The following is a 17,485-nucleotide window of genomic DNA, read 5'->3' as shown; positions in this document are numbered from 1 at the left end:
GAGAGAGAGAGAGAGAGAGAGAGAGAGATGACTCAACCAAGTAGAAAACGATAAACAGTTAGATACTGCTATGAGTACATTATTTATGTCAAAAGTACGTGCGTACATGGTATGTTGTTCTTATGAACACTTTGATGTCTTGACTGAGTGGTTCCTTTAGGCTGTCTCATTTCATACTTTTTTTATATTTACTTCTTTGTCCTTTTTATTCATAAATCTCTCGTCCTGCTTGTAAACAACGACGTAACCCAATATCAAGGCATTTTTCCTCTCTGCGCCAATATCTGGAAACTCTTATCGTCGGATACGACGATGTCAAATCTTAAAGGACGGGGACAAGTCAAAGAAAAATTACGTTTACCATTCAATCTGCGCACTTTCTGTCCACAGTTTCTATCCCTTTACTCGTTTTATTATATTTGACTTCAGCAACTCTGCCTCAAAGAGATCGCTATAGCATTAATGATTTTATGTTACAGGTCTTTGTCGTTCTTATTATTTCTCTACTTTGTCTCTTATTATCGCACGGACTTTACGGTATCACGTTTTGCAGTGCAGACGATGTATTTGAAATATTTGGTCTTGGCTAAGTGGTTAAGACTGTGTTGATTGTGAAGGGGCTTTGGAAGAAGGTAAAAAAAGGAAAGTCTGGATAAGAGAAAAAAAAGAAATAAATAGTGAAAAACTTCTTGCAATATTTATCACCGGAACGTGGCAAGGGTCTTCTCTTTATCTTTAAATTTTTTTTTCTTTCTCTCTTCCTTTCTTTCGCTCCCTAGAACCTTCAACCTACGCGCCTTATTGGCCATAGTATCTCTGGGCGGTGCTGTTATGGAGGTCCAGGTTGGCACAAGCGAGCTCGCGGAGTTTGAGGGGTGAACAGCGGAGTTAAGGGTTGCTTGGGTGCCAGATAGAGCGCGTGGTTGTTGGGGCTGCGTGCTGCCAGCGTCACTTCTTCGCGGTCTGGCAAACCGCGCGTACTACAATCATCTTCTACCGTATAAATTGACACTTCACCCAACTTCGCTTTGCTTAATCTTTATCGAGGGAGACCCTCGTTATCATTTTACCGAAACTTCACACCAGCCGGTTATATGAATTAGATCGATTCCTCATGAATTTACGTGATCTCTGCCACTGCAAGAAGCAGCGAAGGGTGCAAAGCGGATAATGTTTTTATCTCGTGTAATTATATATTCATCGATTGATTCGATGATAAATTTGCAACAGATGCTAAATGACTGGTTGATAAAAAATTAGTGCGTTATCCCTGTGAGAGAAAATTGAACTTCAGAAAAGATGTATTATTTGTGACGATAACATAAGGACTCTTCGTGTACGCCGGAAGTGATCCTATGAAAAGGGAATTTAAACGTGACGTGTTCGGGCTCTATCTGACGTAGATCCTTATGCTTATTGTTATCAACAGAGAACTGTGAATAGGTTGACTTTATTAGTATAAGGACTGGCGTAATCATGGAACCCTCGAGTTTCTTTCCCACCCCCGTGGGAAACATGTCAGAATTCATGAACCTCAGCGAATCCGAATATCTCAGGATGATGCTTGGTCCTAAACGACTTCCTTTGAAGGCTGTACTTCCTGTTACGGTTGTCTACGGCCTCATTTTCGTCACCGGAATCATTGGCAATCTGATGACGTGTATTGTCATCACGAAAAACTCCACCATGCAGACTGCTACCAACTACTATTTATTCAGTTTGGCAGTTTCTGATCTAACGTTACTTTTATTGGGTAAGCAAATCATTGTCATTGATATTATATTTTTTTTAACTTTACGCTATCAGATCACGACATTTATTATGACTTTTATGATTACTCCAGACTTACTAAAATATTCTATTCTTTTAATCATATTAATGATGAAGTTGCCAGTGGCAATGGAGACATAACATAATAACGATACTGCTGCTGATAAGTTAAATATCAATTGAAGGGACATGCATACATAATTAAAGGAAGTTTAACTTCCGTGACTGTCCCTTGGCCGACGAATCTCAGGAGAATTTAATTAATTCTATTTCCCTTTCTTTAGTCGTTCTCTCATTTGCTCATTTACTCATGTGGTATTTATCCAATTTCATTTTGCGTTCGCTGGAGTTGGTTGCCTGTAGGATGTCTTATTGACTCAAATTATAAGTCCAAATTTTCTATGTATCACGGTAGTCAAATGAGCTGCTGGAGGAAGTTTAATTTTTCCTATGGTTTTTACTCGATTTATCCGCCTGATTTTTATACCTTGTGTAATCAGATTTCTGTATAAAAATATTGTTACATCAAAATGATGGAGTATTGCGAAGATTCGTGTGTGTTCTGAAAACAATTATTTACTGGTATATAAAAATTTTATCATGGTATAACAAACTTTCATCTGACTCATATATACAGGATACTACCGAGCTATGGATTTCTGTTTCATGAAATTAACTTTGTTATTCGCTAAAAAGGCAAGTTTTCTTGATAAACGGAAATACAGTTAGCCGATTTACAGATAGTTCGATGGAATATTGATTATTGCTTTTCCTTACACACCCTTTTTTATTGATATCACTGTGTATATATACAGGTCTATATTCAATACGTATACCATGTACTAAAACGTAGTATCGAATTTTTAGAAAATTATTCCTTCTCCTTCTTTTGAGTTATATCTCGTTCCGTACCTTGTCCCTTATAGCCCTATATTTTCTTAATCGCTCATAATACTAACCCTCCATAAAAATCGATACACCTTGTACCTTGCATGCCGCTTCCTTATCGTAAATTATCAATACTAGTAAAACATCCCGTTTTTTAATACTTTTTATCTTTTACTTCCCAAAAACATTCTAATCTGATCCCCAAAAAAAGCCGTATACTTGCCAATATGTACCGTCAATATGTATTTCGAAACTATGTTTTCCGGGTTTTTCAATCTTTACCTTGCATTGTAACTAACGAATATATAGGGTGGCCCAAATAAAATGTTGCAAACTGTTTTCTCTGTAACAATTGGAGATATAGAGTTGAGTTTTAAAAAATTAAATAGCTAAAAGAGTTGACTCTTTGATTAGTTAAAAATAAATTGGGGAACCCATTATTTCTTCATAAGGATCAATTGTCAATGGAATTTTTAATGGAATAGGGTACAAGTTTTAGTTCATTCCTACAGTTTTCATCAAATTTGATAACGTTCGTATAAAACATTTTTTTATACTACATAGTTAAAGAAATATGGTAAGAAATTTAATATGATTCAACGGGTACGTTTAAAGCTGTAGGCCAGCTGGGTAACGAGATAATGAGGTAACAACGCTTAATTTTTTTGTCTAGTGTTACATAACGAAGCAAGTGATGATTATTATCTCCACAATTAAGGACGATATGAACTTGAGAGTTCATGCCGTTTGTACGTCGATTACTTCGTTGATGTTGTTAGATGTTCTAAATAATGTGCGCAAAATTTGGAAGTACACGAACACCATTTTGAATATTTGATAAAATTATTTTTAACATCGATCACCTTGATCTTGATATCTTTCGTGACTGTCTTCAAGTTTTCTATAACTGTTTCCATACTGTTTCCATAATTTCTCCATTAGTCCGTTTACCTTGTTTCTTTTTTTTATCAATTCAATATCTCTAACGGTCTCGTAGAAAACAGCTTGGAACAGTTTATTTGGACCACCCTGTATAAATCGAATATCCCTTAGTTAAAGTTAGATAGTAGTCTGAATGTTGTACGAGCAACCTGATTTACGAATATCGCGTGACGAAAAGCAAAAAGAGGTAGTTTCTTGTAAATCTTATGCTTATACGTCCTTTTACTTTTAGTCACGCGATTACTTCTTTTGTTAATTTAACATTAGTTTTCGTTAAATGAAAACCCACAAATTATTTCCGAGACCCCATAAAGAAAATAGTTGTTAGACATCACTCTCTTCGGACCCAGGTCGTAATAATAGTTGTACATTACAAGACAGTAGTCAAGAACGTATTTTTATCATTATTAAATGACGTTCACATACGTTATATACGCATGTACATAGGTAAATAGAGTATGTACATACATATGCACATGATCTGACATTTGTTAGCGGTCTTAGAAAATTCGCTCAGGAATTCTCTGCATTTTGAATGCAAATCTAAGAAGAACGTAGCCACCCATTCGGTTGAATAGCAGAAGCATTCGGTTTACCATGCGGAACGCTGTGTCACTATTCTCGACTTGTCTATAAAAGATAATGAAACTCGAATTCCTATCGTTCAGGAAGAAAGATACGAAGACAGAAGCGATTTACAATTTTTAGTTTATACGTACAATAGCTTATGCTGGAAAAAAAATGTGATAAAGAATTTAAAAAAAAGAAACGTTGTAAATTATCCAATAAATTCTCAGTAATACCACGTTCACACCCGCTTCATTGCACGGTAGCCAAAAAAATAAAGCAGCGTTTCTACAAGAAGTGGTACATACAATGATAAAAGACTCCACCCCTTAATCCTCTTTGCTTATTCTGCTGGAATCATATATTCCGTCTGCTCCCCGATATCAGATAAATATTCCTTCCGAGCACGTAACATATATTCATGTGGCGTGTGACAGTTTTTTTGTATACCAGGTGAATTTGTTCAAACATTGAATTTAGAAATAACTTATTATTCCTTGCGAAGTCACGTGTTCGAATGAAGATCTAATTATCGCACAGTGGGGGTGCGGAGCCGTTCGATAATGAACATCCTTTAGTACATACATATTTAATTATGTATAGTGTGAAAATAAGTGAGTGTGATAACATAAAAAAATGATCGTTTTCACAATAAACAAATGTATTGGGTTATTTAGTACAATCGTCACTATGGTGGTTCTACCATACAAATCAAATGAATATGCTAACTTCAGGTAATGCATACGACCTATTCAGGCCAATTGCTTTTGCACAATTCAACAAGATACAAGATACAAGTAAATAAAATGTACATTGTTTTTATTTGATATCATTCAGAAGCAAAATATTGACACATTAAAGGCGGGAGTCGTAGTACTACGATTTATCTCGACTGTAGCTTAAAGGCGGGAGTCGTATTAATATTTCTTGTAGTTTTAAGAGTTTAAATAAACTTTTTTAAGTCTAAATTTTTTTATGATTACACAAAATTTCGCCCGCTCTAGGACGAAAAACGAGGCGGGGCGGTCGCCGCGTTACCTAGCATACTTTCGTCAAGATCCCCCGCCTTTAATGTGTTAATACCAGAATGAAATTGATTACACAAAATTACGATTTATCTCGACTGTAGCTTAAAGGCGGGAGTCGTATTAATATTTCTTGTAGTTTTAAGAGTTTAAATAAACTTTTTTAAGTCTAAATTTTTTTATGATTACACAAAATTTCGCCCGCTCTAGGACGAAAAACGAGGCGGGGCGGTCGCCGCGTTACCTAGCATACTTTCGTCAAGATCCCCCGCCTTTAATGTGTTAATACCAGAATGAAATTCTGAAACTGCCATTCATATGTTGTACGGTTGTTACTGTTTCAAAAATCCGATTAAAATCAACAAGAACAGGTAGATATCCGATTCAGTTATAATCGGATTCAAACGGGGCAATAGAAGATATTTGTATTCCGATTGAAAAACATTCGGATTTAATAGGTTGTAGGGTCAGATGTGACTTTATTTACAATAAATCCATAAACAATATATTTTTTTATTGGAATAAATGGAAATCTCATATATTCTCAGTAGTCAATACAATACGATGTAATACGATTATTTGATAAGAAATTTATGATTTACAAACCTCATTCCTTCGATTAGCTATTTTCAATCGATTTTAATCAACTTTTTAAACGCCGGTATTAATTAAAAATTATATTTTATTCCACGCGATATCACATTTATTTTTTAACTGTTTTCTTAAAATTCTTTCACACTCTCGTGAATCGTAATTATTCCGGAATTCTTATAATCCAGAGGGAATTAACAAGTTTGAACCCTTCTTCTCAAATTAATTAAACTCATAGCTTGTTTGACAGCTACGATCTGACGGAATGAAATGTTATATCACCGTTCGTAACCTCTTTTAGGGATAGGGGATTATCGTACGTTTTGAAATCCATAAAACAATTTGGTCTTGTTTTACGTTTATTGAAAACCAATCCAAGAACAAGTTATAAATAATTTTTGTTTTCACCGAAATTACGGGAAAATTTTTAAAAATATATAAATTATTTAAAAAATATACATATTTTTGAGACAAAGATGTGCTTTTTTAAATTTTATTCAATCACTGTAAAAATTAGATTTAATTAAACCGAGGTCTTTCAGATGACTAAAGAATAGAGAGTCGCGTGAAGTATCCACGTGTTCGGTGTGTTTATGGAGATGTGTGAAAGTAAAGTAGAGGTGGTGAAAATATTGTTAGTACTATTCCTTTCGTTGGCATGGTTACAGGTGAACAGAAGAGACAAGCATGGCGCGTACGCAGCGCGATCTTATATCAGCGACATACTAAAATCGCAATAGCGCGCCTTTTAAGGTATTACTACGGACCGGAAAATGACAAAATTTTCAATGTAAGATTTGAACAATCTAGCGTCAACTTTTGAACTGGTACAGTTCACTCACACACGCCCATCCCTGCATCGATAGGCGCACACTAATGTACATTGGATGTAGTAGTGTATACGTATATACACCGAATACAGTCTCAAACGCAATGTTGCCGTGACGCTCTTTTGTCTAGCCGTCGTACGAGAGATTTCGTAATAAATATCGAACTTGTTTCATGTCTATCAATAAATCCTATGAGTAAAAAGTTCGGACTTTTTTTTCATATTTTCCTTTGCCATATACTAGTTTTTCGTCGGAATTACGCGGACGAGTCAAATGCAATAAAAAAAACCATGCGCGTTTTATTGGCCAGGTATAGGGAATACGTGTTACGAGTCCTGACTTTAACTCGGAAATACTCGGAAACTGATGAGTGAATCGTGTTAAAAATTTGTAGAGAGATGTACTGCTACACAAATTAGACGTAAAAAAAATTTCAGCTCGATTACGCGGTTTTGAGTTTACCGTAGTAATACCTTAAAATCCAATAGTTTATCATAACTCTGCTGTTTAAAGTAATGCAATAAACTGTGAGAATACTTTAAGCTGTTTTTTAATCTTGAAATACATGATGCACATGTATCCAATTTGTGAACTATTGATTTTTTGAGCCACTAAGAAAGCTTGGATTTCCCACGAGCCTACTTCGGAGTTTCTTTGGACATTCTGATGTCCATCTATAAGTCCATCTTGAGTGGAAATAGCAAGCTGAAATCTTTCTTGTATATAGTATACACGTATATATCATTTGATGAATCCGCTCGCAGAGTTAGTTGACGGTCAAAATAGATCTTTTTTTTTCTTCTTTCTTTTCATCCAAGCTTCCATTTTTTTCTTCAGAATACCGCCTTTACCCCTGAAATGCGCCTCTATAAGTAAGCCAAGAAACGAAAAGACAGTTCGAAACGATATTGGACTTATTCGTGAGCTATGAAATTCCAAGCTATTCTAACTGATACTGATACTACTCGTACAACATTGTATCTTCCTATACGAGCAGATATTTCTGGTTAGGAGATGTACACATATCGGAAAAAGGAGAATCCTGGAATAACGTTAATAAAAGACAGAAATATTTCAATTCCTTAAGTTTCTATTACGGTGTCTATTATATCCGGTAACAGGATTTTCAGTAACGCTTTACTTTGAGGTTAGCGGCGCGTTCAGAGGAGTCTGAAATCTCCTACGGACATAGAGGCTGCGAGACTAGGGTGAATCGATATGGGCCATCCTGCCTCGTTCAAGTTGACGAAGATTATTTTACTTGAATTTCCATAAGTTTAGTGAGGTTGGTGATAGATTGGGTATAATTTTAGGTAGAATGTGACTGACAGGAATTCCATGTATTATTCATTGGAAACCTTAAAGATATCCTGCTTTAAAAATCAGAATAAAATCGATTAAAAATAATTAATTTCAACGAATTTCAAGATTTAAGCATTGAATATTTCTTTTGAAATTGTATAAAACACGTGCCAATGGGAATTAATAATATTGATGTTTAGAGGAATTTCTCATTCATACTTATTGAGTATTAATGGGCAAGATTACATTTTTTGCAATAGAAATTATTTGTTTATTTTTTAAACAAGCTTACTTTGAATACGAGAAAAATTGTAACTTTCCGCCGCCCGTGGTAAACGCAGGAGCTATAGCATACTAAAAATTTACAAGTGATGTCCCATGTAAACCAATTCACTTCATGTTCATGGGAAATGCCAATTATTGCTGAGGATTGAAATCTACTATACTTAAAAAAAAATCGATTAAAACCAATTGAAAATAGTTAATCCAAGGAATAAGATTCATGGATCAAAAATTTCTTATCAAATCATATAAATATTGAATACTGAGAATGAGTGATATCCCCATTGATTACAATAAAAAATGTATTGTTTATGGGATAATCTCCAATAATGTCATATTGGACATGATAACCTATTAATTCTGCACGAATTTCAATGGGAGTACAAATATTTCCGATTGCCGTATTTTTTATCCAGGGATTGTTGCCTTAATACAAATCGATAACGTGGTTAGTGAAGATTTATCTTGGGGGATCAAGAGATTTAAAGTGTTAAGGTGGAGATTAGGGTACTACACGGTTTCGCCTCAATGATCATTTTAGACGAATGATGTACCTCTGTCTTTTCATAAAATACCATCTATTATATTTTGTAATAATTTGTTTCCACGTCAAATTTATCACTTTCTTTATTTCTTGGCATGCTGAAGTCTGTATAGGAGAATTCAAGCACTGATGTAATTTGTTGGATCATGTGAATTTCCTCTTTTTGGATTGAAAGGTAGTAGTAGCTATGGGCATATAATATATACAATAAATATATCATATATACGTATATAAATATATAAAATATGTATAAATATATGAACATGTCATCGGTATGCTTCATGGACCAGGCGAATTATGAGTAATTAAAAAATTTCTCGAATTTTAAAGTCCTCTCGATTGTCGTTACATCGAGAGGGCAGCACCGTCGACCATCGTACTAAGGGTATCGCCTGCCCTCCGGCAACCGGAGATTGCCCGAATAATGCATTCGTATTGTATTTAGCAGCGTGGGCAGTAGGTACATAAGTATATTAATTTTTAATAAGCGACTTACCCCCTGATTCCACCAATATGATTTTTTGTTTAGGCTCAATTCAATTGTGCGATTATTCAACGAGATACTCGAATTTTAAAAATAACCGAAGATTGTACCATATATTAAACTGTGTCGAAGAAAATGCACCTTAGTGTTAAATAGTTGTAGAATTTTGTTCCACTTCTCTTACCATATACGCATATAATCTATAGAGTTCTAAGTACAAAAGAATTATATAAATTCAGTCAAATTTAAACAGAACGAGTATTACCTACGATTCTTTTTTTTTTCATTTTATCATTAGTTTTTTCAATTTTATTTTGAAAGTCACATATTCGAATCAACCGTATGATCTATTACGTACGAGAGTTTTCGATAGTAAAAATTTTAACGTTGAATTTTGAACTAACGAAAGAAGTCAAGGACTTTTCATGTTTCAGGGCTGCCGAATGAGATCAGTGTATTCTGGCAGCAATATCCATGGATATGGGGATTAAAGTTATGCAGGCTGAGAGCATTCGTCTCAGAGATGTAAGTGAACCCTTGATAATAATAAGACAATTTCAATTCCAGCTTAGGTAAATTATACAGACAATTTATTCCATTAATGAACTGAATCATGAGATTCCATTAATTACTGAATCTTCCAGGTCCTCCTACGTTTCGGTATTAACGATAGTGGCATTTTCAATGGAACGATACTTGGCAATTTGTCATCCGCTTCATCCATATGCCATGAGCGGGTTAAAGAGACCAATACGGTTTATACTGGGAGCCTGGATCATCGCCCTGGTCTGTGCTATCCCATTCGCCGTCTACACGAACATAAATTATATGGTGTATCCACCGGGTGAGAAAAAAAATTCTTTCCTGACTTATTATTGTGATCGACTTTTTTTTCCAAAATCCTTACGTCATGTTCCCTTTCTGAAGATTGTCACCAAATTTCATAACTAAGGTAAAAAATTACTTACACGTATATTATTTGATGCATCCATAGGTTCAGGCCGGATATCCAACGAGTCAGCTGTTTGCGCTATGCTCCTGCACAACATGCCCAAATTTCCTCTGTACGAGATCAGCTGCTTGATATTCTTCCTGGTTCCCATGGTACTGATAATGGTTCTCTACATCAGAATGGGACTGAAGATACAGAGTAACACCCTAGGGCCTAGAGTAGAAGGATCCGTTCACGGGGAGACCAGGCAGGCTCAATCCAGAAAAGCCATTATCCGAATGCTTAGTGAGTGCATCCCTTACGTCATAGATACGTTAAATATTAACGAATTGCTTCCTTCCCTGGTCATGTACCTAGAACTTATGATGAATTGGAGATAAAAACGATCTTTGCTCCGTAAAAGATAACAATGACCATCCCTAATAAAATTAACGAGTAGCACGCTAACTCGCGTATCAAGGTATCCAATTAATTTAACGACGAATCCTTGTCAATCTATATAACATCCTCGAGTTAGCGATGGTGATATTATAACTTCGATGGAGACGAGTGGAATAAAAAACAATTAATAAGCCGCTGAGACAATTAGACTCCCGTGAACAAAGCTCCCCTTGTTCACCGTTAAGCCGCATTACTCGCGTACCTGCTTTGCATAAGGCTGGTAATAATGGGTAATGGTTACCAGCCAATGTGCCTGCTCAGGTAATGGAAATGAAGAATGACTCATGTGACGTAAGCATCTGGTGATGTTATATCTCATCGCCCATTCATCCCAGACCCAGACATAAGCACTTCCCTACCTTGAGGTTTAGAGTGAGATCAAATCAGAAATACTCATCCACTCGATATTGTTCCCAGGTAGAGAGTTCATCACCGTAAATGAGTAACCCCTAGCCTGCCAAAATAACTCAAACGACAATTGATCCCCAATGCCCATAGAGATCTTGTTTTTAAAGATGTCCATCCTTATTATCTTTACATGCCTTTAATCTGTGATTCAGTAAGAAAGCTAATATTTTAATATTTTCTTCGAGATTACAAATAGGAAATACCATGTTGTTTATTTTTCTTTTTTTTTAAAAAAAAAAAAGGTGCCGTGGTCATCACATTTTTCATCTGCTGGGTTCCGTTTCACGCTCAACGACTACTCTATGTCTACGCAGACAGGTCGATCTTTGGCGACATTAACGAATGGCTTTACCCACTCGGCGGGTGTTTATATTACTGCAGCGCGACAATCAATCCAATCCTGTACAATGTTATGAGCGCCAAGTACAGGAGTGCGTTCAAGGAGATGCTGTGCTGTTCTATGAGGAACGGTAGTTCTTCATTGGGAAGGGATGAGCAGAGCAGTATCAGGGAGACGACAGTTTTCAGATATAACTCCAGAAGAGGATCCCATCAGGTCAGGGTGAGGAGTCTTCGTTGCAACCGTCCAACCAAGTGAGCTATCACACAGCATCCTTTCTGTTCGATCATTTTTTGAATCTTCTAATCAGTGATCCCTTTCAGAAATCACAGCTGCGTCCTGGACCGCGCCAGTGAAAAACCACCGTTCCCAGGTGACGTCCGCCTGGACACCGAGGAGCCGCACTGTAATTCGGAAGACACGAAACAGCCACTTTTGAAGAGAAAGAAATCATCTTCGGCGGTTATGGTAGTAAAATCCAGTAACGGGAGACAAATGTGCCGGGCCGCGTCTGATAACAATGGAGGATCTGGAGAGACTCGTATCTGATCGTGAGTGATGTTGCTGTAAAATGCTATCACTGGTATTGACTAAGTGTAGTTTACGAGAAGGGACTTCTTCCATTGTATAATTGTATTGCTGCCTGTTGCTCGTGAGGTAATTGTTATCGAATACCATAGATCATGCAAACGTATCGTCATGGCCACCATGCTTTCATTATTTTGTTCTCCACTGTTCTCTACTACTTTCAGCGGTCTAGCCAGGAGTCTATATCGAGCCTTTATCTCGGTTCTTAACTTGATTCTACTACAATGGGAACAAGTCTTGTCCGAAGATCTATCAGCGTATAGAATCTATAGATCCTTGCAAGGATGCCACGGACAGCTTCCATTTATTTTATATCCGTATTCCGAATATCTCTTATACGGATGATAAGTCCTTAGTCACGGACCACAGTCGACTCCCCAGAGCACTGAAAGAGCCTAAAGTGGAGGCTTCCATCGATCACTATCTTACCTCATTGTCTATTTCCGGGAAAAGAGAATCAGTCCTACCTCTAAGCCTGGCAGGAAAGTTGTATCGTAGGTGTGAAATTTCTCTCGTGAAAATTATAACGCCGAGGCTGTTATAGTGTCAAGAGATTTGCAAGGATATACTGGATTCATCCGAAGTTGGAAAATAACTTTAGGTACTAACAGTGTGTATAGCGTATACGGTATATCACAGGGATTGGTAAGGGTATAATGAACTTTATTCTACACGTTCGTACAATGGAAGAAAGTCACTCCGGACTCTTTAAGGATACTGTTTTAGATAGGCTGGGTTGAATTATTTTCACTGAAAATAAATTTGAAGTTAAATCATTTATTAGGTTGAAATTTAATTAAATATCAAGACTTATCACCTGTCACGTTCCAATGGAAAGTTTTTTACGATTTGTTCGGCCGATATTGTCGTAAGCACATTATTTGTATCTTCGATGAGATCTCTTGAAACAAGACTTGACGTCAAAGCTTTTGTATATCCAGAAAAGAAAAAGAGTCGTGAGAATACGTGCGAATATTGAAGTTAAGTGATGGATCGATTCAATTTCGTTGTACAAATGTCAAAGTTTTCTAGTCGATGTTCGTCTTCAACTTAATAAACTTCATTTTTTTATCTTGTCTGTTGCAACAACATTGTGGCTGTTGCAAGAGTCAAGAATGATGAGTATAGTATGTTTGATTATATTTATGATATTAAGAGAACAAGGCATTTTTTTTACGAACGTTTTAATGTATACGTACATTATATATTATTGTCTTGAATAATTGTTATGTATTATCTCTGTACTCTTGTACACGTTCTGTACGAACTTTTTGTGGAGCATGGATATAAGTATCGCAGGAATAAAGAAAATTTCTGTACAACGTTTGACATTTTCTACAATACTTTTATTTATTCGTATAGCAGCTATAGTACTTTAATCATGTAGTATCTTGATATTGTGTTCGCAAGATATAGGGTGTTACCGAAAATCCTCTCAGGTAAACAAGACCAGTGACTACACGTATTATTACATCTGTCCGAATGTGAAAATATGTGTGAATAGAACTAAGAACTTCGAGTCACTTTGTCGCCAAATAATGGATTGTCCTGACACGTGTAAGAATAAAGAAATTACTTCGGAAGGTTTCTTAACCTACAAAAAATATCTTGTTCATTTAATACCACAATATAGTAATTTTATTACAATTTATTATTGAGATACAGGAAAATTACATAATATCTATAATTGTAAAGAATATATTACATTTCTAAGTTACGCAGTGAAAAATAAATTCTATTTTTCAGCAAGACACATATGTTTACTAATAATTTTTGTTTTAAATGCACATAGAATTATTTTATTCAGAATTATTTCAGACAGACAATACAACATTAAAGCCAAAAAGATCACGTAGTATTTTTCTGTTAAAACGATAATTTACTATTTAACTAATTAGGTCGTATTAATATTCCAGGTTTGCAGAATACATTGAATACTGTATCGTAAAGCTTAATATACATTTGACTTTTCAAGATCGTGGAGTAGTGTCTTAAAAAAAAGTATTGCAAAGGTACAATATTGTTTAACGTTATATCAGTAAAAAAAATATACATTGTAATTTCCACAACAGGAAGGGGGACGAGATGTAGTTATTCAGTACCGGAGAACTTTAATCGAAGTGAAGAGCCTCGTTCTTAAATGCCTTAGACTTTTGATAAGTAATTTTGTGGTTAGATTTCGCAAAGTGACACAAATATTGAGTATCTACTCAGAATACTCCGTATAAATTTCGAATTTATATATTTAGAGCAGGAACGGTGAATAATTTAATTATTTTACATGAAATTAATAAAATGAATTTATAATCGGCTAAGTGTTGGGTGGATCGAGTTGTCCTTTTATCCACCACCGTCGACACGTCTCTTTTCTTCGTTGTTCAACCAAAAACTGTCCTCGAGCTCCTCACCGAGGAGAACCATACCACACCATACCATAAAGACTGTCTCAAGATTGGCCTCGCTCGCATTGGACCTGACTATCATATGGATGCTCTGACATCTTTATTGATTTCAAATCTACCTTTAACTAAACATAAAGACTTGAACTAAATATTTCGGGTAAGTTTCTCCTAAAGTCCTTTACCTCACGACCCGTTTCTCAATACTATGTTACTTAGGCTTTACGAAGGTCAATTTCGCCAATCACGACAATTTGTAATCTACTATTTGATCAATATATTTGTATTGCTTTGATCGAGTTATGGTTTGAACTGAAATATTTACTATATACGGTTATCCGCAGGCACACGCTATGTTCCCTACTACTCACAATCAGTACCTGACCGAGAGTGGGGGGTCTGTAGGGGAAATTGAGAATAGCGAAAGGTATCCGGTCTTGTAAAGTTAAGAAAAGAGGGGTCGCTCTGTAGTACCATTATTATGATAAAAGTATCCGCAGCCTACACAATATACAAATAAATATTCGGATATTAATACAGGCTCGAGAGAAATATCTTTGAAAAGAAAAAGTACTCTAAACTTTTTAATGTGAAGATTTAAAGAAATGTGTATACACATGAGTTACGACATTTAAAAAAATAAATGTTAGCTTCCTTGAATCCAGGAACCTGGTCATGTATGTATAATGTATATACGTTGGACAAGAGACTCGTACAATTTACCCCACCACCGACCTATATAACTACCCTTCACAAGAGCCATACTCCATCGTTACGTATTCTACTCCCAATTTAATCATTTCCGTTCAGTTGAAATGGCATCCAAAGAATTTATTATTAAACATAACAATGGTGATACTGATATTAGCTACGATCTCGAAAACATTTTCAGTATTTTTGATATCGTTGAATTTTTGGTTTATTGCGAGGGTGGATAAATTCATATTAAAAATGTCAATAAATATGGAAAAAAATTCATTTAAGGTGAAAAGAAAAGAAAAATTTTTCATTCGGAGAGGATTTAGTATTCGCCAAAAAAATTATTGAAATGTTTATTTTTCACAATTAAACGAGTGGTCGGCAAGTTAGAAAATTATTATAGACAATTATTAGGGAGTACTCGCGATTAAACGGTGATAAGGAATGAAGGAAGCTCGTTGTAAGTGAAGCGATACGCGAGGCTTCTCAGGCGATTAGAATTAGCCTTGCCTTATGGAATTTAGTTTCTCCAATCACGCAGCTGAAATATGTGTGGTAATTTATGTAGAGGAATAACGTACATAAATTAGAAGAAGGACTTTTGAGTTTTATAAATGGGCAGCCCTGTTTACAGCTGAGGACCGATTAAGTCTCAACGGCTTTACGTCAGCATTAGGTATGACGGATAAAGAGGATTCCCACTTGATGGCTGAATAATTAATGTGCATAAAGTATTAATTGAATTTACCTGTATTTCAATTAAAACTACAGACAATAATCCAACGCACATCCACTCAGTCATTATATCCATTATTAACGATTCTTCGTATACAGGAGTGTTCGTAAGCGCAAAAAGAAACAAATTTCGAAAATAATAAATAAACTGCAGCAAACGAAAATCAGGCTTTTCGTGGATTAAAAAGTTCATAAAATAACACCAACGTAGAGCATACCAATCCCGCCAATAACAACCAAAATATAATAATCAAATCTTTCAATAAAATAAATTTGATCTTGCCTGGCTGCTGGGACCTGAAATAAGACCAAAGTTTGGTTTCAGCTTCATACAAAGCCATATCACTAGTAAATTCAACGTAGCCAGCTTCGACGTATCGTTGGAGCAGGACGTTCGCTTTATCAGCAAACGGCCAATCACGTCGCGCTATTAATGCCGCGTGAGACCCAACGGAATCTATAATGACCACGTGAACTTTTTTGCTCTGAGAAAAGAGGACATTTGCGAATGAACAGTGTGCAACGCATGCAACTCTATCCAATTGATGAATATTATCCAAACACTTTAATCCCATCTCGTCTTCGTATCTAGACAACAGCTTGGGACGTTCTTTGAAGTAAATTTTGAAATACGGATAACCGATTATCTTGTATCCGTATTCATCGAGATCCTGAAGGGTGTCCATGTTCTTTCTCTTTAACGGGGTCGTAAGCAGCGACATAAAATTACCATTGAACGCTGCCGAGAATACAAGCAGCAACAGTATAACGGAACCATAAACGATTCTTAATAAATTATTACGAGGTAAATGTCTCATAGAAGTCCCTATGACCATCCTGAGTATTTCCAAAAAGGTCACGACGAAGCAGAGTCCCATTGCGAATTTATGAATTAACAGTATAGTTATCAGGACTGTCACGAGTCCCGTGATAGTTGGTAAATCGAATATTTTTAAGAGCCGTTTCCACTGTGGTACATTACCACGATCTTTGGTCACGGTGCAGAATGGAGCTTGGGTGTGTGGATAGAGTATTGTCAAATTCCAATATTCGACGAGGGTCCGAGAATTTATAGTCAAGTCTACTTCGTTGAGTATCAAAGTATTCAGCATACCGTGGTAGGTACCGTTTTCATAAAAATATCCAAAGTCAAGCTCCTTAGCTAATAAATGTTGCTGGTCAACCATTGTTGCGTTCATATCTGCTATCAGGCTTGTTAAAATTACACCGTCTTTGCCTTCATATGTTTTTTTCATCTTCTCATCGGTATTGATTGCGAAAGTTGGCGGATAAACTTGACCAATCACTCTCACGGGATAGCCATTGAGCTTGAGACTTTTGTCGTAGAAAATAATATTACGTTCTTTGTGACAATTAAGAATTTCAAGGCCATTGTCTTTCAGTACGAAGAGACTGCCTGGCCGATTGTCAGAGTCTTGGCCAACGATCTGCCAAGGCTCGGGTGCGTACTCCCCAAAAGGATTGTACGTGTAAATTTTAACTTTACCGTAATCGTCTTTGCACAGGAAAATAACAGACAGTAGATCGTTCTGCCAGGCTGTGTGTAAAAGTTCATACGCCATATGACAGTTTTCACTCTCAGGATTCTCGTCTAGGATTAGATATTTTCCTTTGACATTGTGCCACAATGAATTCCTTATTCTGTCCAATTGCTTGAGAAGAGACGAAGCCGAGGAA

General features: G+C 36.1%; 1 protein-coding gene across 1 annotated transcript; it reads left to right on the top strand.

Annotated features, from left to right (window-relative positions):
• The first annotated feature begins 958 nt into the window (after positions 1-958).
• On the top strand, positions 959-13,520 carry LOC107266950 (neuropeptides capa receptor-like). Its single transcript, XM_015738026.2, has 6 exons — positions 959-1,753; positions 9,660-9,750; positions 9,870-10,069; positions 10,220-10,462; positions 11,269-11,620; positions 11,690-13,520. The coding sequence occupies exons 1-6, from the start codon at positions 1,477-1,479 to the stop codon at positions 11,913-11,915; spliced, it is 1,389 nt and encodes a 462-aa protein (XP_015593512.1). The 5' UTR covers positions 959-1,476; the 3' UTR covers positions 11,916-13,520.
• The last annotated feature ends 3,965 nt before the right edge of the window (positions 13,521-17,485 follow it).

This window comes from Cephus cinctus, unplaced genomic scaffold, assembly GCF_000341935.2.
Source record: "Cephus cinctus unplaced genomic scaffold, Ccin1 Ccin1_scaffold0330, whole genome shotgun sequence".
Taxonomy (NCBI): domain Eukaryota; kingdom Metazoa; phylum Arthropoda; class Insecta; order Hymenoptera; family Cephidae; genus Cephus; species Cephus cinctus.
The sequence above is the reverse complement of the archived record's forward strand: the minus strand, read 5'-3'. Positions and strand labels throughout refer to the sequence as shown.